Source organism: Oncorhynchus mykiss, chromosome 4 (assembly GCF_057628025.1).
Source record: "Oncorhynchus mykiss isolate SJ-2025 chromosome 4, ASM5762802v1, whole genome shotgun sequence".
Lineage (NCBI taxonomy): Eukaryota > Metazoa > Chordata > Actinopteri > Salmoniformes > Salmonidae > Oncorhynchus > Oncorhynchus mykiss.
This window is the reverse complement of record NC_143025.1, coordinates 35,252,925-35,277,521: the sequence shown is the minus strand read 5'-3', so window position 1 is coordinate 35,277,521 and position 24,597 is coordinate 35,252,925. Positions and strand designations below refer to the sequence as shown.

Here is a 24,597-nt window from a genome sequence, read left to right as displayed (position 1 = left end):
CAGATCCTCTCAAGATCTGTCAGGTTGGATGGAGAGTGTTGCTGCACAGCTATTTTTAGGTCTCTCCAGAGATGTTCGATCAGGTTTAAGTCCGGGATGTGGCTCAGCCACAAGGACATTCAGAGACTTGTCCCGAAGGCACTCTTGTGTTGTCTTGACTGTGTGCTTGCGGTCGTTGTCCTGTTGGAAGGTGAACCTTCTGTATATACAGTGCCTTGCGAAAGTATTCGGCCCCCTTGAACTTTGCGACCTTTTGCCACATTTCAGGCTTCAAACATAAAGATATAAAACTGTATTTTTTTGTGAAGAATCAACAAGTGGGACACAATCATGAAGTGGAACGACATTTATTGGATATTTCAAACTTTTTTAACAAATCAAAAACTGAAAAATTGGGCGTGTAAAATTATTCAGCCCCTTTACTTTCAGTGCAGCAAACTCTCTCCAGAAGTTCAGTGAGGATCTCTGAATGATCCAATAATGACCTAAATGACTAATGATGATAAATACAATCCACCTGTGTGTAATCAAGTCTCCGTATAAATGCACCTGCACTGTGATAGTCTCAGAGGTCCGTTAAAAGCGCAGAGAGCATCATGAAGAACAAGGAACACACCAGGCAGGTCCGAGATACTGTTGTGAAGAAGTTTAAAGCCGGATTTGGATACAAAAAGATTTCCCAAGCTTTAAACATCCCAAGGAGCACTGTGCAAGCGATAATATTGAAATGGAAGGAGTATCAGACCACTGCAAATCTACCAAGACCTGGCCGTCCCTCTAAACTTTCAGCTCATACAAGGAGAAGAATGATCAGAGATGCAGCCAAGAGGCCCATGATCACTCTGGATGAACTGCAGAGATCTACAGCTGAGGTGGGAGACTCTGTCCATAGGACAACAATCAGTCGTATATTGCACAAATCTGGCCTTTATGGAAGAGTGGCAAGAAGAAAGCCATTTCTTAAAGATATCCATAAAAAGTGTTGTTTAAAGTTTGCCACAAGCCACCTGGGAGACACACCAAACATGTGGAAGAAGGTGCTCTGGTCAGATGAAACCAAAATTGGCAACAATGCAAAACGTTATGTTGGGCGTAAAAGCAACACAGCTCATCACCATGAACACACCATCCCCACTGTCAAACATGGTGGTGGCAGCATCATGGTTTGGGCCTGCTTTTCTTCAGCAGGGACAGGGAAGATGGTTAAAATTGATGGGAAGATGGATGGAGCCAAATACAGGACCATTCTGGAAGAAAACCTGATGGAGTCTGCAAAAGACCTGAGACTGGGACGGAGATTTGTCTTCCAATAAGACAATGATCCAAAACATAAAGCAAAATCTACAATGGAATGGTTCAAAAATAAACATATCCAGGTGTTAGAATGGCCAAGTCAAAGTCCAGACCTGAATCCAATCGAGAATCTGTGGAAAGAACTGAAAACTGCTGTTCACAAATGCTCTCCATCCAACCTCACTGAGCTCGAGCTGTTTTGCAAGGAGGAATGGGAAAAAATGTCAGTCTCTCGATGTGCAAAACTGATAGAGACATACCCCAAGCGACTTACAGCTGTAATCGCAGCAAAAGGTGGCGCTACAAAGTATTAACTTAAGGGGGCTGAATAATTTTGCACGCCCAATTTTTCAGTTTTTGATTTGTTAAAAAAGTTTGAAATATCCAATAAATGTCGTTCCACTTCATGATTGTGTCCCACTTGTTGTTGATTCTTCACAAAAAAAATACAGTTTTATGTCTTTATGTTTGAAGCCTGAAATGTGGCAAAAGGTCGCAAAGTTCAAGGGGGCCGAATACTTTCGCAAGGCACTGTATATATATATATATACATACACACACACACACACACGTGTGATGGTGAGAAAATGTTTTTGTCTAAATACAGCTTTCGACGAAGCTGTGAGAAGAATTAAAACTTGGTCAAGCTTCTCTAGTGTTAGTTACTTACTCTGAAAAATAAGAACCTAACATCATCAAGGATGTCTATACAGTGACTTGCGAAAGTATTCACCCCCTTTGGCATTTTTCCTACTTTGTTGCCTTACAACCTGGAATTAAAATTGATTTTTGGGGGGTTCGTATCATTTGATTTACAAAACATGCCTACCACTTTGAAGATGCAAAATATTTATTATTTTTATATTGTGAAACAAACAAGACAAAAACAGAACCCTTGAGTGTGCCTAACTATTCACCCCCCAAAGTCACTACTTTGTAGAGTCACCTTTTGCAGCAATTACAGCTGCAAGGCTCTTGTGTTAAGCTTGGCACATCTAGCTACTGGGATTTTTTTCCCATTCTTCAAGGCAAAACTGCTCCAGCTCCTTCAAGTTGGATGGGTTACACTGGTGTAAAACAATCTAAGTCATAACACAGATTCTCAGTTTGAGGTATGGGCTTTGACTAGGCCATTCCAAGACATTTAAAATGTTTCCCCTTAATAAACCACTCGAGTGTTGCTTTAGCAGTATGCTTAGGGTCATTGTCCTGCTGGAAGGTGAACCTCCGGTCCCAGTCTCAAATCTCTGGAAGACAAACAGGTTTCCCTCAAGAATATCCCTGTATGTAGCGCCATCCATCATTCCTTCAATTCTGACCAGTTTCCCTGTCCCTGCCGATGAAAAACATCCCCACAGCATGATACTTCCACCACCATGCTTCACTGGGGATGGTGTTCTCAGGGTGTTGGGTTTGCGTCAGACATTTTCTTCGATGGCCAAAAGGCTCAATTTTTGGCTCATATGACCAGTGTACCTTCTTCGATTTGTTTGGGGGAAGTCTCCCACATGCCTTTTGGTGAACAACAAACATGTTTGCTTATTTTTTCATTAAGCAATGGCTTTTTTTCTGGCCACTCTTCCATAAAATCACAGCTCTGTGGAGTGTACGGCTTAAAGTGGTCCCTGAGACAGATACTCCAATCTCCGCTGTGGAGCTTTGCAGCTCCTTCACGGTTATCGTTGGTCTCTTTGTTGCCTCTCTGATTTATTCCCTCCTTGCCTGGTCTGTGAGTTTTGGTGGACGGCCCTCTCTTGGCAGGTTTGTTGTGGTGCCATATTCTTTCAATATTGTAATAATAGATTTAATGGTGCTCCGTGGGATGTTCAAAGTTTCTGATATTTTTTTAGAACCCAACCCTGATCTGTACTTCTCCACAACTTTGTTCTTGACCTGTTTGGAGAGCTCCCTGGTCTTCATGGTGCCGCTTGATTAGTCATGCCCCTTGCTTAGTGGTGTTGCAGACTCTGGGGCCTTTCAGAACAGGTGTATATATACAGACTGCTCAAAAAAATAAAGGGAACACTAAAATAACACATCCTAGATCTGATTGAATGAAATATTCTTATTAAATACTTTTCTTCTTTACATAGTTGAATGTGCTGACAACAAAATCACACAAAAATTATCAATGGAAATCAAATTAGGTCTGGATTTGGAGTCACACTCAAAATTAAAATGGAAAACCACACTACAGGCTGATCCAACTTTGATGTAATGTCCTTAAAACAAGTCAAAATTAGGCTCAGTAGTGTTTGTGGCCTCCACGTGCCTGTATGACCTCCCTACAACGCCTGGGCATGCTCCTGATGAGGTGGCGGATGGTCTCCTGAGGGATCTCCTCCCAGACCTGGACTAAAGCATCCACCAACTCCTGGACAGTCTGTGGTGCAACGTGGCGTTGGTGGGTGGAGCGAGACATGATGTCCCAGATGTGCTTAATTGGAATTCAGGTCTGGGGAATGGGCGGGCCAGTCCACAGCATCAATGCTTTCCTCTTGCAGGAACTGCTGACACACTCCAGCCACATGAGGTCTAGCATTGTCTTGCATTAGGAGGAACCCAGGGCCAACCACACCAGCATATGGTCTCACAAGGGGTCTGACAATCTCATCTCGGTACCTAATGGCAGTCAGGCTACCTCTGGCGAGCACAAAGAAATGCCACCCCACACCATGACTGACCCACCGCCAAACCGGTCATGCTGGAGGATGTTGCAGGCAGTAGAATGTTCTCCACGGCGTCTCCAGACTCAGTCACGTCTGTCACATGTGCTCAGTGTGAACCTGCTTTCATCTGTGAAGAGCACAGGGCGCCAGTGTCGAATTTGCCAATCTTGGTGTTCTCTGGCAAATGCCAAACGTCCTGCACAGTGTTGGGCTGTAAGCACAACCCCCACCTGTGGACGTCGGGCCCTCATACCACCCTCATGGAGTCTGTTTCTGACCGTTTGAGCAGACACATGCACATTTGTGGCCTGCTGGAGGTCATTTTGCAGGGCTCTGGCAGTGCTCCTCCTTGCACAAAGGCGGAGGTAGCGGTCCTGCTGCTGTGTTGTTGCCCTCCTACGGCCTCCTCCACGTCTCCTGATGTACTGGCCTGTCTCCTGGTAGCACCTCCATGCTCTGGGCACTACGCTGACAGACACAGCAAACCTTCTTGCCACAGCTCGCATTGATGTGCCGCACTACCTGAGCCACTTGTGTGGGTTGTAGACTCCGTCTCATACTACCACTAGAGTGAAAGCACCGCCAGCATTCAAGTGACCAAAACATCAGCCAGGAAGCATAGGAACTGAGAAGTGGTTTGTGGTCACCACCTGCAGAACCACTCCTTTATTGGGGGTGTCTTGCTAATTGCCTATAATTTCCACCTGTTGTCTATTCCATTTGCACAACAGCATGTGAAATGTATTGTCAATCAGTGTTGCTTCCTAAGTGGACAGTTTGATTTCACAGAAGTGTGATTGATTTGGAGTTACATTGTGTTGTTTAAGTGTTCCCTTTATTTTTTTGGAGCAGTGTACTATACTGACATCATGTGACACTTAAATAAAGTCAACCTGTGTGCAATCTAACTAATTATGTAACTTCTGGAGGAAATTGGTTGCACCATATCTTATTTAGAGGCTTCATAGCAAAGGGGGTGAATAGATATTTAGACTTGTTTTCGTGCTGCTGTGCGTTTTGTTTCTAACCTTACTTTGCTACCTGCCAACTTCCCAGTTTTTACTTTTTAATTACCATTTATATTTTTAGTTTTCCCCACCTTGCTCGACTTTTTCACTCTGGACACTTTATCTGGACGTGTTTCGTCAGGACCTCCACCAGCCGAAGCTAAGTAAAAACATTAACATGATGCCTTCTAATTGCAGTCGCTGTACTCATAATATACAGGAGAACGATCGCCTTACAGCGAGGATAGCTGTGCTGCTAGCCTAGCTTCAGGCTCAATCGTTAGGCAAGGGTAATTTAAGTGTAGGAAAGAATGAAAGTGTCTGTGCCACCAGTAAGTACAGATAGTAGTATAAATCCCCTCGCACAGTCCCCGCAGCCAGACAACTTTCTCATGGCTTCTGGAAGGAAATGCTGTAGGATTGCTCAACCGGTGTCACTCACTCATTCAGCCGAAAGAAACCTTCAACCGGTTCTCCTCATTAAGCAGCGAGTCGGAGTCAGAGGCCGAGCCTTCTCTGGTCTCTACTCCTCCCATTATGAGGTCTGAGACGCTGAAGCCTCCCACCATTAGCTCTGACAAATTGAAAACACTAGTCATTGGCGACTCCATTACCCGCAGTATTAGACTTAAAACTAATCATCCTTGGAAGCCTGTGTTTCAGACATAAGGAAGTGGATGGCTGCAAATGTTCTACTTTTAAACTCGGAACAAAACAGAGATGCTTGTTATAGGTCCCAAGAAACAAAGATCTTCTGTTGAATCTGACAATTAATCTTGATGGTTGTACTGTCATCTCAAATAAAACTGAAGGACCTCGGTATTACTCTGGACCCTGATCTCTTTTTTTTAACAAACATATCAAGACTGTTTCAAGGACAGGTTTTTTCCATCTACGTAACATTGCAAAAATCTGAAACTTTGTCCAAAAATAATGCAGAAAAATTAATCCCTGCTTTTGTCACTTCTAGGTTAGACTACTGCAATGCTCTACTTTCCGGCAACCCGGATGAAAACAACTAAACAAACTTCAGTTAGTGCTAAACACGGCTGCTAGAATCTTGACTAGAACCAAACAATTTTATCATATTACTCCAGTGCTAGCCTCTCTACACTGGCTTCCTGATAAGGCAAGGGCTGGTTTTACTGCTAACCAACAAAGCATTACATGGGCTTGCTCTTACCCATCTTTACGATTTGGTCCTGCCGTACATACCTACACGTACGCTACGGTCACAAGACGCAGGCCTCCTTACCATCCTTAGAATTTCTAAGCAAACAGCTGGAGGCAGGGCTTTCTTCTATAGAGCTACATTTTTATGGAATGGTCTGCTTATCCATGAGAGACGCAGACTCAGTCTCAACCTTTAAGTCGGCCTCGTCTCAGACAGTAAGTTGGTGGTTGAAGATATCCCTCTAGTGGTGTGGGGCTGTGCTTTGGCAAAATGGGTGGGGTTATATGCTGCCTGTTTGGCCCTGTCCGGGGGTATCGTCGGGCGGGGTCACAGTGTCTCCCGACCCCTCATGTCTCAGCCTCCAGCATTTATGCTGCAGAAATTTACGTGCCGGCCGGGCTAGGGTCAGTCTGTTATAGCTGGCGTATTTCTGCTGTCTTATCCAGTGTCCTGTGTGAATTTAAGTACACTCCCTCTCAGAGGCGGACCTGAGCTGTAGGACCATGCCTCAGGCCTACCTGGCCTGACGACTCGTTTCCCCAGTCCACCTAGCCGTGCTGCTGCTCCAGTTTCAACTGTTCTGCCTGAGGCTGTGGAATCATGCCCTGTTCACCGGACGTGCTACCTGTCCCAGACATGCTGTTTTCAACTCTCTAGAGACAGCAGGAGCAATAGACTCTGAATGATCAGCTATGAAAAGCCAACTGACATTTACTCCTGAGGTGCTGGCCTGTTGCACCCTCTACAACCAAAGTGATTACTATTACTTGACCCTGCCGGTCATCTATGAGCATTATAACAGCCAGAAGAGGCCACCCCTCATAGCCTTGTTCCACTCTAGGTTTTCTTCCTAGGTCCTGGCCTTTCTAGGGAGTTTTTCCTTGCCACCGTGCTTCTACACCTGCATTGCTTTCTGTTTTAAGCTGGGTTTCTGTACAGCACTTTGTGACATCAGCTTATGTAAGAAGGGCTTTATAAATACATTTGATTGATATGCACACACCACTTTCCGTTTTTTATTACAAGTTATTTTTTGGACAATTTAATTTATGTCCATTACATGACATCCAAATAAACATCCAGTTAAATTACAGGTTGTAATGCAACAAAATAGTAAAAACAGGAAGCGGGATGAATACTTTTGCAAGGCACTGTACTTTGCTCCGTTCATCTTTTCCTCAATCCTGACTAGTCTCCCAGTCTCTGCCACTGAAAAACATTACCATAGCATGATGCTGCCACCACCATGCTTCACCGTAGGGATGGTGCCAGGTTTCCTCCAGACGTGACGCTTGGCATTAAGGCCAAAGAATTCAATCTTGGTTTCATCAGAACAGAGAATCTTGTGCCACGATACAATCCTGTCTCGGAGCGCTACGGACAATTCCTTTCGACCTCATGGCTTGGTTTTCGCTCTGACATGCACTGTCAACTGTGGGACCTTCATAGACAGGTCTGTGTCTTTACAAATCATGTCCAATCAATGGACTTTACCACTTGTGTACTCTTGTTGTAGAAACATCAAGGATGATCAATGGAAACAGGATGCATCTGAGCTCAATCGAGTCTCATTGCGAAGAGTAAGAATACTTACGTAAATAAGGCATTGCCGTTTCTAGTTTTAAAAAACCTTTAGCTTTGTCATAATGGGGTATTGTGTAGAGATTGTTTTATTTAATCTAGTTTAAAATCAGGTTGCAACGTAACAAAATGTAGAAAAAGTCAAGGCATCGGAATCTTTTCCAAAGGCACTGTATATACATCCGGCGAGACATCTGTCTCACTTCTACATTAATGTGGATGTTACCCTGATCACAGATAATCCTAAATGACTTGTGAATAATGACAGAAAAAGTTAGAGGGCCAAAGGTCATACCCCCAACACATGCTAACCTCTCACATGCTAACCTCTCACTAGTACCAATAACAGGGGAGGTTAGCATGGAGCGTTGGTGATTAACACTGGCCAAATGAGGGTAGATTTTGTAATTGGTGGGTAAGAATGTATATTTTACCTACCACATTGGCCACACACTATTTGGCAACAGTTTTATTTATTATCCAAAGCCCACCTGTCGAATTGACAAGGCAACTTAAGTATGACTTTGTCCTCGTGTTTCTTGGCCATTTAAATATTTTGTTCACATCCTATTTTGGTTTTCAATGTTAATTTGAGTTTGCTGCAACATTCTGCTGCTAAGTGCCCGAGTTACCACTGAAACGGCCTGTCCCGGGCCAGCTGAACCACTGTCTCATCTAACGATTGCTCCATGGTCAATCAAGCACACTCTCCAAAAACTGTATTCATTAACTTTTAGTCACTGTCTCTCCTAAATTTGTGTGCTTCTACATTTCTACTTAGAAGCACATCATGTACTCCTTGTAAAAAATGTTAGCGTAGAGCCCTGAACTATAATAATAAATAGTCCGTATCACTCAGCATTGTGGCAGGGAAGGAACTTTCTTGATGTTCATCTGTTTGTATTATTGGATCTATACCAAACAAAAATATAAAAGCAACATACAACAATTTTACTAAGTTACAATTAATAAGGAAATCAGTCAATTGAAATAAATTAATTAGGCCCTAATCTTGGGAGCCAGGCCCACCCACTGTGGTGCCAGGCCCAGCCAATCAGAATGAGTTTTTCCCCATAAAAGGGTTTTCTTACAGACAGAAATACTCCTCAGTTTCATCAGCTGTCCAAGTGTCTGGTCTCAGACGATCCCGCACTTGAAGAAGCCGGATGAGGTGGTACTGGGCTGGCTTTGTTACACGTGGTCTGCGGTTGTGAGGCTGGTTGGATGTTCTGCTAAATTCTTGAAAACAACGTTGGAGGCGGCTTATGGTAACAAAATGAGTATTCAATGCTGTGGTGGGCATTCCAATTGCATGTGGCATTGTGTGACAAAGCTGCACAATCTTAATGGCCTTTTGTCCCCAGCACAAGGTGCACCTGTGTAATGATCATAATGTTTAATCAGCTTCTTGATATGCCACACCTGGCACGTGGAAGGATTATATTGGCAAAGGAAAAATGCTCACTGACAGGGATGTAAACAAATTTGTGCATTCAATTTGACAGAAATTAATTTTGTATGGAACATTTCTGGGATCTTTTCTCACATGATGAGTTCATATTTTTGTTCAGTGTAAATTGTCTTAACAGACGCAGTTCACAAAAATAAAATTAAGCGACATACCCCTTTACTTATTAGTAATAAGGTGTAATCATGGAGAAAAAAAACGAACTTGTTGGTAAAACATTTTTTTTTAAATACTTAAAAGTACCAGCCACTCAGATTTTTTTTATCTACCTCCCACAGTGGCTGGTGGACGAAAAATTATTCCCACCCTGTTAACATGTGTTATCTTTGACCATCTAACTTTCTCACTCATCATTATTCACAAATCATTCAGGATTATTCGTAATCATTTTTTACATTAAAAGTGACTCCAATGACAATGCATTATTTACCATTAATTTCTACTGGGAACAAAATGATCAAAACAACCGAATCAAACTGCCAATGCATCCAACAAGTGTGTAGGATCACAAGCTTGATAGTCATTGCGTTCTAGGAATATGAGACCAAATACTAAACTTTTGACTACTTTATTTATAAGGATCTTTAGGTGCCAATAATTTTGACCCCTACCGTTAAGGGAAAAAAGTAATACTTGTATATAGTAATACTATATTTTCAAAGAAACGTGGGTCATCCTTATTTGGACCGTATAGGTTAATAGGCCATATCGGTTTAAGGTCCAATAACATTTTAAATCATCCATCGACCTTGATCTGTTTGGACAATTTGTACATTTGGATCAAAATGACTGTTAATATTCACACCTTTTGAATTTCTTTGCCCATGGAAATTTTTTTTTTTTTTTAAATTCACCCCCCAGTCCTTTTTCCACACAACTTCACGTAAAATTGTTGAATGAGTTTCCTGTAAACAATATAAATTATATTCCTTCTCTTTTAGCCAGGTAAATACTTATCGTCTTTTCTTAGTGCTAAGCCATTACAATTATAACTGGCTAATACTTATTTCACCACAATGACATACAAGTTTCAAATCTATTTATCATATATATATACACACACACACACACACACATATATATATACATAGATACATAGATACATAGATACATAGATACATAGATACATAGATACATAGATACATAGATACATAGATACATAGATACATAGATAGATACATAGATAGATAGATAGATAGATACATAGATAGATAGATAGATAGATAGATAGATAGATAGATAGATAGATAGATAGATAGATAGATAGATAGATAGATAGATAGATAGATAGATAGATAGATAGATAGATAGATAGATAGATAGATAGATAGATAGATAGATAGATAGATAGATAGATAGATAGATAGATAGATAGATAGATAGATAGATAGATAGATAGATAGATAGATAGATAGATAGATAGATAGATAGATAGATAGATAGATAGATATACACTCATCGTTAAAAAGTACCATAGTGATTGAGTGTCCATATATAGCTATACCATGATTTGTGCATTGCTACTAAGTAAACCTGACAGGGTAAGTGAGAACAGTAAAGTACAGACCTAGTCTCCTCCTGTGCAGTGGTGCCTGGGGTGTCCTCCTCCTGGTCAGGGGCCTCGCTGGGGCTTGGACCCTCCTTCCCAGGCTCCCCTGTCTTCTCTCCCGTCAGGAATTCAGCAGCCTCTGGCGTGGGCTTGGAGTGGTCAATAGGAATGTTGTCTTTCCCTGCCTTCCATGCCTTGTAGCGATCTGGTTGGAACTTCCTCACAAACACATCCATGGAGATCTTCACCATGTCTTTACGGCACGAGCACTGGGAGAGATAGGACAGGGATTGGTCATGAGAATATAATACAATAAATGCCACTTACTAGACTCTTAGCCAAGGCAGCTTACAGTAAGTGAGTGAATGCATGGATTCTTTTTTTTTTTATGTGATACTTGCTGGAGTTAACTTCTCTAGGGTAGGGGGCAGCATTGGGAATTTTAGATGAAAAGAGTGCCCAAATTAACCTACCTGCTACTCTGCCATAAAAGGTAGAATATGCATATAATTAGTAGATTTGGATAGAAAACACTGAAGTTTCTAAAAATGTTTGAATGATGTGAGTATAATAGACCTCATATGGCAGGCAAAAACCTGAGAAAAAAATCCAACCAGGAAGCGGGAAATCTGAGGTGTAGTTTTTCGACCCTTGCCCAATCGAATACAGTGTCGATGGGGTCATGTTGCACTTCCTAAGGCTTCCACTAGATGTCAGTCTTTAGAAACTTGTTTGACGCTTCTACTGTGAAGTGGGGCCGAATGAGAGGGGATTGAGTCAGAGGTCTGCCAGCAGCCACGAGCGTTCACATGAAAGCGACCTGCGTTCCATTGCATTTCTGAAGAAAAAGGAATTCTCCGGATGGAACATTATTGAATATTTATGTTAAAAACATCCTAAAGATTGATTCTATACACTAACGGAACGTTTTGCTAAAAAAGCTAATAAAAGTAGATATTTGGACATAAATGAACATTATCGAACAAAACAAACATTTATTGTGGAACTGGGATTCCTGGGAGTGCATTCTGATGAAGATCAAAGGTAAGTGAATATTTATAACTATTTCTGACTAATGTCGACTCCAACATGGCGGATGCGGTCTCTGCCTGGCCGGTTCCCCTCTTTCCACTGAGATTCTCTGCCTCTAACCCTATTACAGGGGCTGAGTCACTGGCTTACTGGTGCTCTTCCTTGCCGTCCCTAGGAGGGGTGAGTCACTTGAGTGGGTTGAGTAACTGATGTGATCTTCCTGTCTGGGTTGGCACCCCCCCCCTTGGGATGTGCCGTGGCGGAGCTCTTTGTGGGCTATACTCTGCCTTGTCTCAGGATGGTACGTTGGTGGTTGAAGATATCCCTCTAGTGGTGTGGGGGCTGTGCTTTGGCAAAGTGGGTGGGGTTATATCCTTCCTGTTTGGCCCTGTCTGGGGGTATCATCAGAAGGGGCAACAGTGTCTCCTGACCACTCCCGTCTTAGCCTCCAGTATTTATGCTGCAGTAGTTTGTGTCGGGGGCTAGGGTCAGTTTGTTATATCTGGAGTACTTCTGTCTTATCCGGTGTCCTGTGTGAATTTAAGTATGCTCTCTCTAATTCGCTCTCTCTCTCGGAGGACCTGAGCCCTAGGACATTGCCTCAGGACTACCTGGCATGATGACTCCTTGCTGTCCCCAGTCCACCTGGCCGTGCTGCTGCTCCAGTTTCAACCGTTCTGCCTGCGACTATGAAATCCTAACCTGTTCACCGGACAGTGGTAGAGTGGTAGAGATACTTTTAATGATCGGCTATGAAAAGCCAACTGACATTTACTCCTGAGGTGCTGACTTGCTGTAAACTCAGATTTGTGGATATAAATATGAACTTTACCGAACACAATACATGTGTAACATGAAGTCCTATGAATGTCATCTGATGAAAAGCATCAAAGGTTAGTGATTAATTTTATCTATATTTCTACTTTTTGTGACTCTTTGGCTGTGTTTTTCTGTGACTTGGCTCTGACCTACCATAATCGTTTGGTGTGCTTTCGTCGTAAAGCCTTTAAATCGGACACTGTGGCTGGATTTACAACAAGTGTATCTTTTAAAATGGTGTAAAATACATGTATGTTTGAGGAATTTTAATTATGGAATTTCTGTTTTGAATTTGGCGCCCTGCAGTTTCACTGGCTGTTGACAGGTGGGACGCTACCGTCCCACGTACCCAGGAGATGTTAAATCCATAACCTTGCCTTTGCTAGTGCCATGCTTTTACCAACCACACGACAAAACACCATTCACACACACAACCATATGACCTGGAATCACACATTCAATGTGTTAATTCATTTGTACATATTAATTCATCTGTACATACCAGTGTGGCTATTTTGCCATAATCAATCCATCGCTGTGTGGCAAAGTTGGTGGACTCTGCACAGTTGAAGCCGTGGTTGAAACCAGCATGGTAGCCAAAAGGGAAGGTCACTATGAACTGACCTGCCTCCTGCGTGATCTAAACACACAGACACACACAAGTCAGACCACTGATCTAAAGAGGTGGACACTAGGGTTGGGTGATGTCAATCTTTGTCCTATAGTGATTAAGTGCACACAAACAGTGATATGATGGTATCGGCCAACTCCCCCAACAAGAACCGCTAGCGCGAGCTCGCTTGCGTCAGGAAGGACCAGCAGAATCATGACAAAGGTATTTTAGAGCCAAACCTTTTTAAAGTTGCCTATTACGCTATGTTCGAGCCGTGGCGAGAAAGATTGTGCCCACACACAAGTGACAGTCAAGGAGCCTCAACTGCAGAGCACACAACTCTGCTGTCCCCAGAATTGTATGAATATTCAATGAGTCGCATTTTAATAAATGCTCTCTTATTATGCCTAGGCTTCTATACATTGTAGGTAGGCTGTAGCCTACATTGCTAATAATAGGCTGTGGAAATAGGCCTACTCTACGCATAGTTTCTTTAATAAGCTATACGCTTTCTTTTGACTTCATTCAATTCTTCTATCTTGATATTGCTTGCTCAATTTCACTTTTTTGCCTACATACAGTGCTTTCATAAAGCATTCATACCCTTTAACTTATGCCACGTTGTTACAACCTGAATTCAAAATGGATTAAATAAAACATCACACCCATCTACACACTATACCCCATATGACAAAGTGAAAACATGTTTAGACAATACAGAAAATCTAATTTACTTAAGTATTCACACCCCTTTGCTATGACACTACAAATTGAGCTCAGGTGCATCCCATTTCCTTTGATCATTCTTGAGATGTTTCTACAGTTTGATTGGAATACACCTGTGGACAATTCAAATGTTTGGACATGATTTTGAAAGAAACACACCTGTCTATTTAAGGTCCAAAGGTCGACAGTGCTAAGTCCAAAGAACTGTCCGTACATCTCAGAGATAAAATTGTGATGATGCATATATCTGGCGAAGGGTAGAAAACATTTCTAGAGTGATGAAAGTTCCAGGAAATGAAAAAAAAATATTGAACTACCTAGAGCCGGCCATACGACCAAACTGAGAAACCGGCTAAGGGCCTTGGTCAGGTAGGTGACCAAGAACCCAATAACCACTGACATAATTACAGAGTTAAATTGCTAAGACTGGAGAACCTGCCAGAAGGACAACAGTCTCTATAGCACTTCACCAATCTGGGCTTTATTGGAGAGTGGTCAGACAGAAACCACTCATGAGAAATTAAACACGATAGCACGCCTGGAGTTCGAAAAGACACATGAAAGACGTGGCAAAAGATTTTGTAGTCTGGTGAGACAAAGATTACGCTTTGGCCTGAATGCAAATCACTATGGCTGGTGAAAACCAGGCATAGCTCATCACCAATCTAACACCATCCCTACCGTGAAGCATGGTGATGGCAGCATCATGCTATGGGGATGCTTTTCAGCGAGAGGGACTGGGTGGTAAAGATAGAGGGAACAATGAATAGAACCAAATACAGGCAAATCTTTAATGAGAACCTGCTTCAGAGTACAAACAACCTTAGACTGGGGCAAAGATTTACATTCCAACAGGACAATGACCCCAAGCCATGCTGAAATGGAATGTGAATGTCCTTGAGTGGCCCAACCACAGCCCAGACTTGAATCCCATTGAAAATCTGCCGAAAGACTTAACACAGATGTGCAAAGCTGATACAGGCATACCTAAGACGACTCAAAGCTGTAATCGCCGCCAAAGGTGCTTCTACAAAGTATTAACTCAGGGGGTGAATACTTATGTATGTAGCTTACAGTATAGCCAGAAAGTTTTTGGTCAGTAAAGCTGATTGTATTATGCCATTGAAAGAGAAGTCACCTTCTCAAATGGTATGCCGTATTTCTTCAGGATGGAGGGTGAGATTAGAGTCATCTTGTGCCGCAGGAAAGCTTCACAGCTCTGAGCACTCCCAGGGAAAAACCCTGCATGAGAAGAAGTCAATTATGTTAAGAATTCTGCTGACTACTCTGGACATAGATACACAATAAGGAAAATTATTTTCAAGTACCTTTAGCGAGACGCTCCAATCTCTTCCCATGTTCAGGGGGAACAACATACCTGTAGAGAGATAAGAGCAACGATGTCAGTGGTTGTCAAGATGCTATGTGTTAGGTAAGTAAATAAAATAAGCTTTGTCCTAGCCAGAGCGGCCCATAGGGTAGTATGAAGCAGCTCGATGTACAAATACACCTCCTGGACAAGACGCTAGTGTTGGGTGTTACGTATAATAATAACAACCCACACACGTTTAATTTGTAAACTGTAAAATCGACATACAGTAAATATCTATTGGTATAACTTCACTGCACTGAACCTTCTGTTTTTCTAACTATGCAAAATAAATAAAACTAAACTCTACCAGGACTTGGGCTCTCCAAAGTGAAGGTAGTTGATGCTGTAGAGATCCATGTCTTCAGTGTGCCAGGCGAAGGTACTCTTCCACATGCCAAAATACAGGTAAGGAGTGTTTACCCCTTTGATCTTGATCCCACTCTCTCTCTCCACAGTGTCCAGGATAGTGTTCAGATGACCAATGTTCCACTCTGTCACGTCCTAAGAGAGAGAAAGCAGAGACGATGTTGTTAAAGGCCCAGTGTAGTTGAGGTTGGAAAAATACTGTGAAAATGATAAGAGCGGTTTCAAAAGGCAGCCTGAAATGTAAGCCTGTTGTGGTGGGATGGAGTTTTGGCCTGCTGGTGACATCACCTGGCGTTACATTTGTTAATAGACCAATAAGAGTTCCAAACCAATAACAGCAGTTTTCAGTTTCTCTCCCCACTCAGACCACTGCCAGACAATCCTAGAAGAATTCTTGCTTGAGAAATTGCTCTTTGCTGAGAAGCTATGTTCTCAATTAAAATGGTCAAAAAGAAAACGGTTGTACAGTCACAAGATACTTCATTTTTACCCAGAAATGATTTGATATTGATATAAAAATGGCTGCTTTGGAACTTTAAGGGTGACGACATTGACATTTAAACAGAAGGCTGTGGGTTCAAATCCAAAATGGAGCCAAATGGAGGGCTGATGTTTGGAGAATACATTGGTAAAGTAAAAGCTTGTTTAATGACAGTGAATGGTCTATTGAAATAGAATTAGAACATGGAATGGTCATGGAATGAGATGGAAATCACTCACTGGATCATAGAGTGTTCCGTTGACATCCGCTCCATAGAGAGGGGGGTTAAAAGTCAGGTTCTTCCAAAACTTTCTCTCCAGCTCATCAAAATCCACATATCGGGGGTTACAGAACCTACAACAAAAGTAACAGAAGATAACTAAACAAGTAGGGCTGTATATGTTTCCTTTTCAAGACGATTCGATACTTTTCTAGATACATGCCATGGACTCCAATACGATACAGGAACGATTTGGTGCGACTCAGTTTGATTAAAAAATTAATCGATGCAATTTGGTTCGATGCACTAACATTTGCTGCATAAACATTAATTTTTCATTTGAAATTAAAATCTGCTGAGCTATGGTGTAAACTTGGGACTATATCAAAATGGGGTAGGCTGGTTTTTCAATATTGTCAACACTATTTCTTGGAAATTTCTCCAATACATTTTAATATTTGTAGCTACTTTCAGTTAATACCTGCAGTCAACTTCTGTAATACTTAGATGTAAGGTTCTAATTATCAGTAAGAACAAGACACTATGAAAGCTCAAACCAAGTTTATTCTTCTCAAAGGATCGAACAGCTGAACAGACAACATATTCACATAAAGCACTGATATTTAACCCTTTCTCCAATGCGGAGTCTCCTCCGACACATCTGAACAGCCAATGCATCTGTTGCTAGTAAGAACTTTAGTGATACCCATTCTTCCTCACTTCATTTGACCTGATCTCAGCCCCAAAGTGCTCACTCCAACTCACGGCTGTCATGGTGACTGGTACCAGACTGTCTCTTCTCCCAAAAGATCCCTGATGGCTAACAACAAATCCTGACAAAGTAAATGTTACACATTACCCTCTCTTCCTCAGTGACATGAATACCACATTATGAAGTTCCCCAGAGCAGTTGAGCCAGTCACGTGTTTGTTTGTAAATAGCATAACAGGAGAAAGCAGGAGCTGGTGAGTCCATAACGTTCTAGAACTATGGGCAAGTCTCTGTTGTGCAACGCACAGGAGGTGATGAAGTTGCACTTGTATGAAATTCAATGGCTAAATGTTTGCCATAAGCTAATGGATTTCTGCCAGAAGTTAAAACAAGTTCTGGAAGAGATGCATACAGTTACCATTTTCCCCCCCTTTGCTACCTACTAGCGGTTTTTCCTCCTCCATTATCCCCCTCTGCTCAGTGTACACAGAAGAGCATTCATCACAACTTTGTTGATTTGCACAGTTCCCCCCCCCCTCGCTCACTCACTTTTGCTTGGAAATGTCCGAACTCACCAAAAATTACATTTAGTAGCTACTAACTATGCTTGCATAACTTTGAGCTGGCTTTGCAATTAGTTATGTTCGCTTTCGCTCGTTACCGTTTAGCTAAACACTGTCTATGTAATGTCACTATTAGTTTGTGCTAATTTTGTTAGCATTCTGGTAGAGGCCCAATGGGATGCTCTAACTTTGCCGCCCCTTGTGGGCCATGCCGGTAATACCGTAAATTCAGGGATGAGGAGGACGGTATGACGATATGAAAATCTGGATATGGCCCAAGCCTACTTTGGTGTATGTACTATGTAGCAGTGCTGAGCCACTGATATGCAATTAACTAATCTTTGCAGATTGTGTTTGAGCTAGTAATGTATCAATATTTATCATTTACAAATAAAAAATACACACTGCATTCAGAAAGTATTCATACCCCTAGACTTTTCCTCAAAACACAACACCCCATAATGACAAAGCGAAAGTCAATATATTTACTAAAAACATATCTTATTTACATAAGTATTCAGACCCTTTGCTATGCGACTCGAAATTGAGCTCAGGTGCATACTGTTTCCATTGTAGAAACAGCTCATGGATGATCAATTTGAACAGAGTCCACCGGTGGTAAATCTAATTGATTGGACATGATTTGAAAAGGCACACCCCAGTCTACATATTGTCCCACAATTGCATGTTGGAGCAAAAACCAAGCCATGAGGTCGAAGGAATTGTCCGTAGAGCTCCGAGACAGGATTGTGTCCGCACAAATCTAGTGAAGGTACAAAAACAAATGTCTGCAGCATTGAAGGTCCCCAAGAACAGTGGCCTCCATCATTCTTAAACAGAAGACATTTGGAACCACCAAGACTCTTGCTAGCCAAACTGAGCAATTTGGAGAGAAGGGCCATGGTCAGGGATGTGACCAAGAACCCGATGGTCACCGACAGAGCTCCAGACTTCTTCTGTGGATATGGGAGAACCTTCCAGAAGGACAACCATCTCTGCAGTACTCCACCAAATCAGGCCTGTACGGTAGAGTGGCCAGACGGAAGCCACTCCTCAGTAAAAGGCACTTACAGGAAACTCAGAACATGAGAAACAAGATTCTCTGGTCTGATGAAACCAAGATTGAACTCTTTGGCATGAATGCCAAGCACCACATTTGGAGGAAACGGGTGGCAACATCATGCTGTGGGGATGTTTTTCAGTGGCAGGGACTGGGAGACTGGTCAGGATCGAAGGAAAGATGAACGGAGCAAAGTTCAGAGAGATCCTTGATGAAAATCTGCTCCAGAGCGCTCAGGACCTCAGACCGGGGCGAAGGTTCACCTTCCAACAGGACAACGACCCTAAGCACACAGCCAAGGCAATGCAGGAGAATCTTCGGGACAAGTCTCTGAATGTCCTCGAGTGGCCCAGCCAGACCCTGGACTTGAACCCAATCAAACATCTCTGGAGAAACCTCAAAATAGCTGTGAAGCAGCGCTCCACATCCAACCTGACCGAGCTTGAGGATTGGGAGAAACTCCCAATATAGTTGGGCCAAGCTTGTTTTTATTTCATCTTTATTTAACCAGGTAGGCCAGTTGAACAAGTTCTCATTTACAACTGACCTGGCCAAGATAAAGCAAAGCAGTGCGACAAAACAGACTTACACAATCAAACGTACAGTCAATAACATAATATCGTCATACCCAAGAAGACTCAATGCTGTAATCACTGACAAAGGTGCTTCAACAAAGTACTGAGTAAAGGGTCTAAAATCCTATGTCAAATCCTATGTAGATTAAGGGGGAAAAAAACAATTGAATCAATTTTAGAATTAGACTAATGTAACAAAATGTAGAAAAAGTCCAGGTTCTGAATACTTTCCGTAGGCGTTCCTTTGTCCAGGTGGGAAAAGGCAGTGTGGAGTAGGATTGAGATTGCATCATCTGTGGATCTGTTGTGGCGGTATGCGAATTGTAGCGGGCCTAGGGTTTCTGGGATGATGGTGTAGATGTGAGCCATGACCAGCCTTTCAAAGCACCTCATGGCTACCAACGAGAGTACTACGGGGTAGTCGTCATTTAGGCAGGCTACCTTCACTTTCTTGGGCACAGGGGCTATGTTGGTCTGCTTGAAACATGTAGGTATTACAGACTCAGTCAGGGAGAGGTTGAAACTGTCAGTGACCACACTTGCCAAATGGGCCACGAATGCTTGGAGTACACTTCTGGCCCCGCAGCCTTTTGAATGTTGACCTGTTTAAAAAGTCTTGCTCACATCGGCTACAGAGAGCGTGGTCACACAGTCATCCGGAACAGCTGGTGCTCTCATGCATGCATGCATTCAGCCCGTCTGGTAGGCTCACGTCACTAGGCAGCTCGCAGTTGGGTTTTCCTTTGTAGTCCGTAATAGTTTGCAGGCCATGCCACAGCCAACGAGCGTCAGAGCCAGTATAGTAGGATTCAATCTCAGTCCTGTATTGACGTTTTGCCTGTTTGATGGTTCACCGGGATTTCTTATAAGATTACGGATTAGTGTCCCACTCTAGCCTTTAGCTCAGTGTGGCTGTTGCCTGTGATCCATGGCTTCAACAGTGTTTTGAGAAATAAAGCCAATATTACAACCATGTGTAGCCTATAACAATGTATCATGTGTCCTATAACATGTACCATGTGTAGAACTTTGTTAACAATGTGAATGTACTATATTACAACCATGTGTATAACTATGTTAAAAATGAGTACCATGTTTAACAGTGTGAAAGCTCACTTGTCTGTGTTGGCAGTCTTGCGGAACTCTCGGACGGTCATGGGTTTCTTTTGGATGTTGTACTGTGTGAAGAGACCGGACTGGCCAGTCACCACTTGCTGTATAGGAGCAGGGATCACCAGGTCATCTATGTCATCATAAGTACGTCTGGGCTTCCAGTCTTTGGGTGAAATAACCTGCAACACACACACACACACAAAACATAGCATTGTCTTAATTTATGCAGAGTGTATTCTTTATAGAATGGGATATAAACATTTGAAACATAATATGCATAAGCAGTCATCATTCTATCTTCAGAACAAACACACACACACACACACTAACCTTAGCCATTCCAGCTCGGTGAGCTCCTTGTGACTCCATGTAGGCGATGTAACGGCTGAAGTCCTTAAACTCCTCCATGGAAGGGTGAAAGGTCATGATCTTGGAGCCAGGAGTCTGCTGGGATGCAGTGTCTGTTGCCATCCTGGAGTTGTCCAGTGTCTGCAGATCAGAGCAAGAGAGAACATGTGTCTGTGTTAATTGCATCACATTTTGATAGCCAATCCTTCACCTCTGACTTATCATTTTGTGTTAAAGGAAATGTTCACCCATTTTGAATGTTAATTTCTTGTTGTGCATCTGAGTGATGTCCTACCGATTCCCAGGGTCATTTCATGTTTATGTTAGATATTGGTGTTCAAGCAGGCAGAAATCCAGCCGGTATGCATAACACAGCCATAAAGTCGCTCTCACTACAATGAAAGTTAACAGGAATAAGACTTACATCGCGAAATCATACATTTCACATTCAATATTGGCTGATGTCATAACTCGGAGGACGTCTTCTCTCGAAAAGGGCCATTGATATTTTTGTGATATTCCTACCTCAAGAAATGTGTAATTTAACAGAGGGTCTAGCACATTTTTCCTATTTGCCTGCCTCCTTAGTCCAGGGTGCATTGCATGATGCCGCTGTCAGAGATATTATAAGAATCCAAGGAAACTATATCTCCCTTCTAACACCCCACCCAGCAGACTGTCAACCAATCGCTTTCACCTTGTCATGCTGCGTCACGCAGTTGCTAAGATAATCTTCACGCAATCCCTTCTCAAAGTCAGTGTCAAATGTGTCTATTTTCCTCGAAAGTACGTAATGTCACGATTCCAAAGTTATACGATTCTACAGATAGCAAGTTAAATTCTCACATCACGGAAAAGATTTGTAATGTCATACTTCTTGCTGATGAAATTCATGCGCCCTATAGTCTCACATTCACTTCTTCATGTCAAAATAATGGTGCCAGATGGGGGGAATCCCGTTTTATGAGCTTCAAACGAAATAAACAATGAGGAAAACAATAACAAAATTGCCTAACTTATTTTGTACATAATGTTGCTGCTACTACTGTCTCTTATGACTGAAAATAACTTCTGGACATCACAACAGCGGAAGGTAGCCTAGTGGTTAGAGCGTTGGACTAGTAACCGAAAGGTTGGACTAGTAACCGAAAGGTTGCAAGATCGAATCCCCGAGCTGACAAGGTAAAAATCTGTCGTTCTCCCTCTGAACAAGGCAGTTAACCCACTGTTCCTAGGCCGTCATTGTAAATAAGAATGTGTTCTTAACTGACTTGCCTAGTTAAATAAAAGGTTATTAAAAATTACTAAAAGGCGATTGCTCACTTCGAACTGGATGAAGATTTTCTTCTTTAACTTCTTATGGCTGGGGGGCAGTATTGGGTAGCTTGGATGAATACGGTGCATAGAGTAAACTGCCTGCTACTCAGGCCCAGAAGCTAAAATATGCATATTAGTAGTAGATTTGGATAGAAAACACTGAAGTTTCTAAAGCTGTTTGAATGATGTCTGAGTATAACAGAACTCATATGGCAGGCAAAAACCTGAGAAAAAAATCCAACCAAGAAGTGGGAAACCTAAGGTTTGTAGATTTCTTGTAGAAGTCTTTGCCTATCCAATTTAGTGTAAAATTTGGTCCGATTGCACTTCCTTAGGCTTCCACTAGATGTCAACAGTCTTTAGAACCAAGTTTCAGGCTTCTACTGTGAAGGGGGAGCGAATAAGAGCCGTTTGAACCAGGTGTCTGGCAGAATGCCATGAGCTAAGTCTCACGTGCGGCCGTGAGCACGAGCTCTGTTACTTTTCATTTCTAAAGACAAAGGAATTGTCCGGTAGGAATATTATTGAAGATTTATGATAAAAAACATCCTAAAGATTTATTCTATACATCGTTTGACATGTTTCTACAAACTGTAATGGAACTGTTGTCTGAACTAAGTGCCTGTGCCTTGTGAATTTGTGAACTAAACGTGCAAACAAAAAGGAGGTATTTGGACATAAATGATGGACTTTATCGAACAAAACAAACATTTATTGTGGAATTGGGATTCCTGGGAGTGCAAAGGTAAGTGAATATTTATAATGCTATTTCTGACTTCTGTTGATTCCACAACATGGCGGGTATCTGTATAGCTTGTTTTGGTCTCTGAGCGCTGTACTCAGATTATTCCATGGTGTGCTTTCGCTGTAAAGCTTTTTTGAAATCTGACACAGCGGTTGCATTAAGGAGAAGTATATCTATCTTTAATTCCATGCATAACACTTGTATTTATCAACATTTAGGATGAGTATTTCTGTAAATTGATGTGGATCTCTGCAAAAATCACTGGATATTTTGGAAGCAAAACATTACATGCCAATCTAAACTGAGATTTTTGGATACAAATATGAACTTTATCGAACAAAACATACATGTATTGTGTAATATGAAGTCCTATGAGTGCCATCTGATGAAGAGCAAAGGTTTGTGATTCATTTTCTCTTTCTGCTTTTTGTGACTCCTCTCTTTGGCTGGAAAAATGGCTGTTTTTAATGTGACTAGGCACTGACCTAACAATCGCATGGTATGCTTTCGTCGTAAAGCCTTTTTGAAATCGGACACTGTGGTGGGATTAACAACAAGTTTATTTTTTAAATGGTGTATAATACTTGTTTGAGGAATTTTAATTATGATATTTCTGTTGTTTGAATTTGGCACCCTGTACTTTCACTAGCTGTTGTCAAATCGATCCCGTTAACTTCTTATGGCTGAAATCCCGTTAACACATTCTACCACTAAGCCATAAGACTGCTGAACAATTAATCAAATGGCCACCCGGACTATTTACATTGACACCACCACCCTTTGTTTTTACACTGCTACTACTCACCGTTTATTATCTATGCAGTCACTTTACTCCTACCTACATGTACAAATTACCTCGACTACCTGTACCCCTGCACATTTACTCTGTACTGGTACCCTCCTGTATATAGCATCATTATTGTTATGTGAACTGCAATGGTTGGTTAAGGACATGTAAGTAAGCTTTTCACACCTGATGTATTTGGCACTTGTTACAAATAAAATGTGAATTGATGGAGCGCATTTCTTTTACCAGAATCGCCCAGAATGTACCGTGCAACCCTTTGACGTAGCATGGGCAACATTTCCCCATCTCTTCAAAAGTATATCTGCCATTGCGAATGTCAGACTCCAAGCACATCGATCCGCAAATTGACCATGGTGAGATTGTAGACTCCTAAATTGACAGCTGTAAAATCGCCTAAACAAACTGCACTAACTAGCTACGTTACATGCTGATCTTGTCCTTGGTATTATTGTGTGTAGCTATGTTTGCTTGCTAGCCAGCCAGCCAAACCATAGAGGGCATTGCATTGCAGATTTTGTAGTCAATTTGAGCTGCATAGCATAGCATTCCCAGAAGGCATGAATCATTAAGTCACTGTTGGTTTTACATTTAAGACATGACTCTGCCGTTGTGCTATAGCATTTGTGAATTCTGTCTTTGTATAAATTATATCAGGAATAATTAATGGACTGTAGCTACTGTGGCATTGCATCGTTGATAACATATACAGTCTCGACCACCTGTCGCACACCAACTGTTTGTGTAAACTACTTAACACTGCTTGCTTAGCGAGTACCACTTCCTTCCGATTTGGCCCATACCCAGCGCAAACATTATTTTTTTATTTTCCACCACGTACCACTGGGGACTGCCTGGTTGGGAAACACTGATGTAGAGGGCTACTCAGGGAACGAGCTTGAGTTGTGTAGCTACTGGATCTGCTCCTTCACAATGTGTGGCACCCACTTAGGTGATGCCTCAGCAGCTCTGGGTGCCAGAAAGCTCACC

At 42.1% G+C, this 24,597-nt stretch overlaps 1 protein-coding gene across 5 annotated transcripts in view; it reads right to left on the bottom strand.

The window, feature by feature from the left end:
• LOC110521735 (lysine-specific demethylase 4A) overlaps positions 1–24,597 on the bottom strand; it is a 51,426-nt gene that overhangs the window by 23,129 nt on the left and 3,700 nt on the right. For all 5 annotated transcript variants that reach the window (XM_021599552.3, XM_090231903.1, XM_036968612.2 and 2 more), the window contains 8 exons: positions 20,723–20,881; positions 20,396–20,571; positions 16,390–16,504; positions 15,611–15,804; positions 15,260–15,309; positions 15,070–15,173; positions 13,095–13,232; positions 10,760–11,010 (listed from right to left, as the gene is read on the bottom strand). In XM_021599552.3, coding sequence (XP_021455227.1) covers positions 10,760–11,010; positions 13,095–13,232; positions 15,070–15,173; positions 15,260–15,309; positions 15,611–15,804; positions 16,390–16,504; positions 20,396–20,571; positions 20,723–20,863 — 1,169 coding nt within the window. In that variant the 5' untranslated portion in view covers positions 20,864–20,881. The remainder of the gene's footprint in view (positions 1–10,759; positions 11,011–13,094; positions 13,233–15,069; positions 15,174–15,259; positions 15,310–15,610; positions 15,805–16,389; positions 16,505–20,395; positions 20,572–20,722; positions 20,882–24,597) is intronic.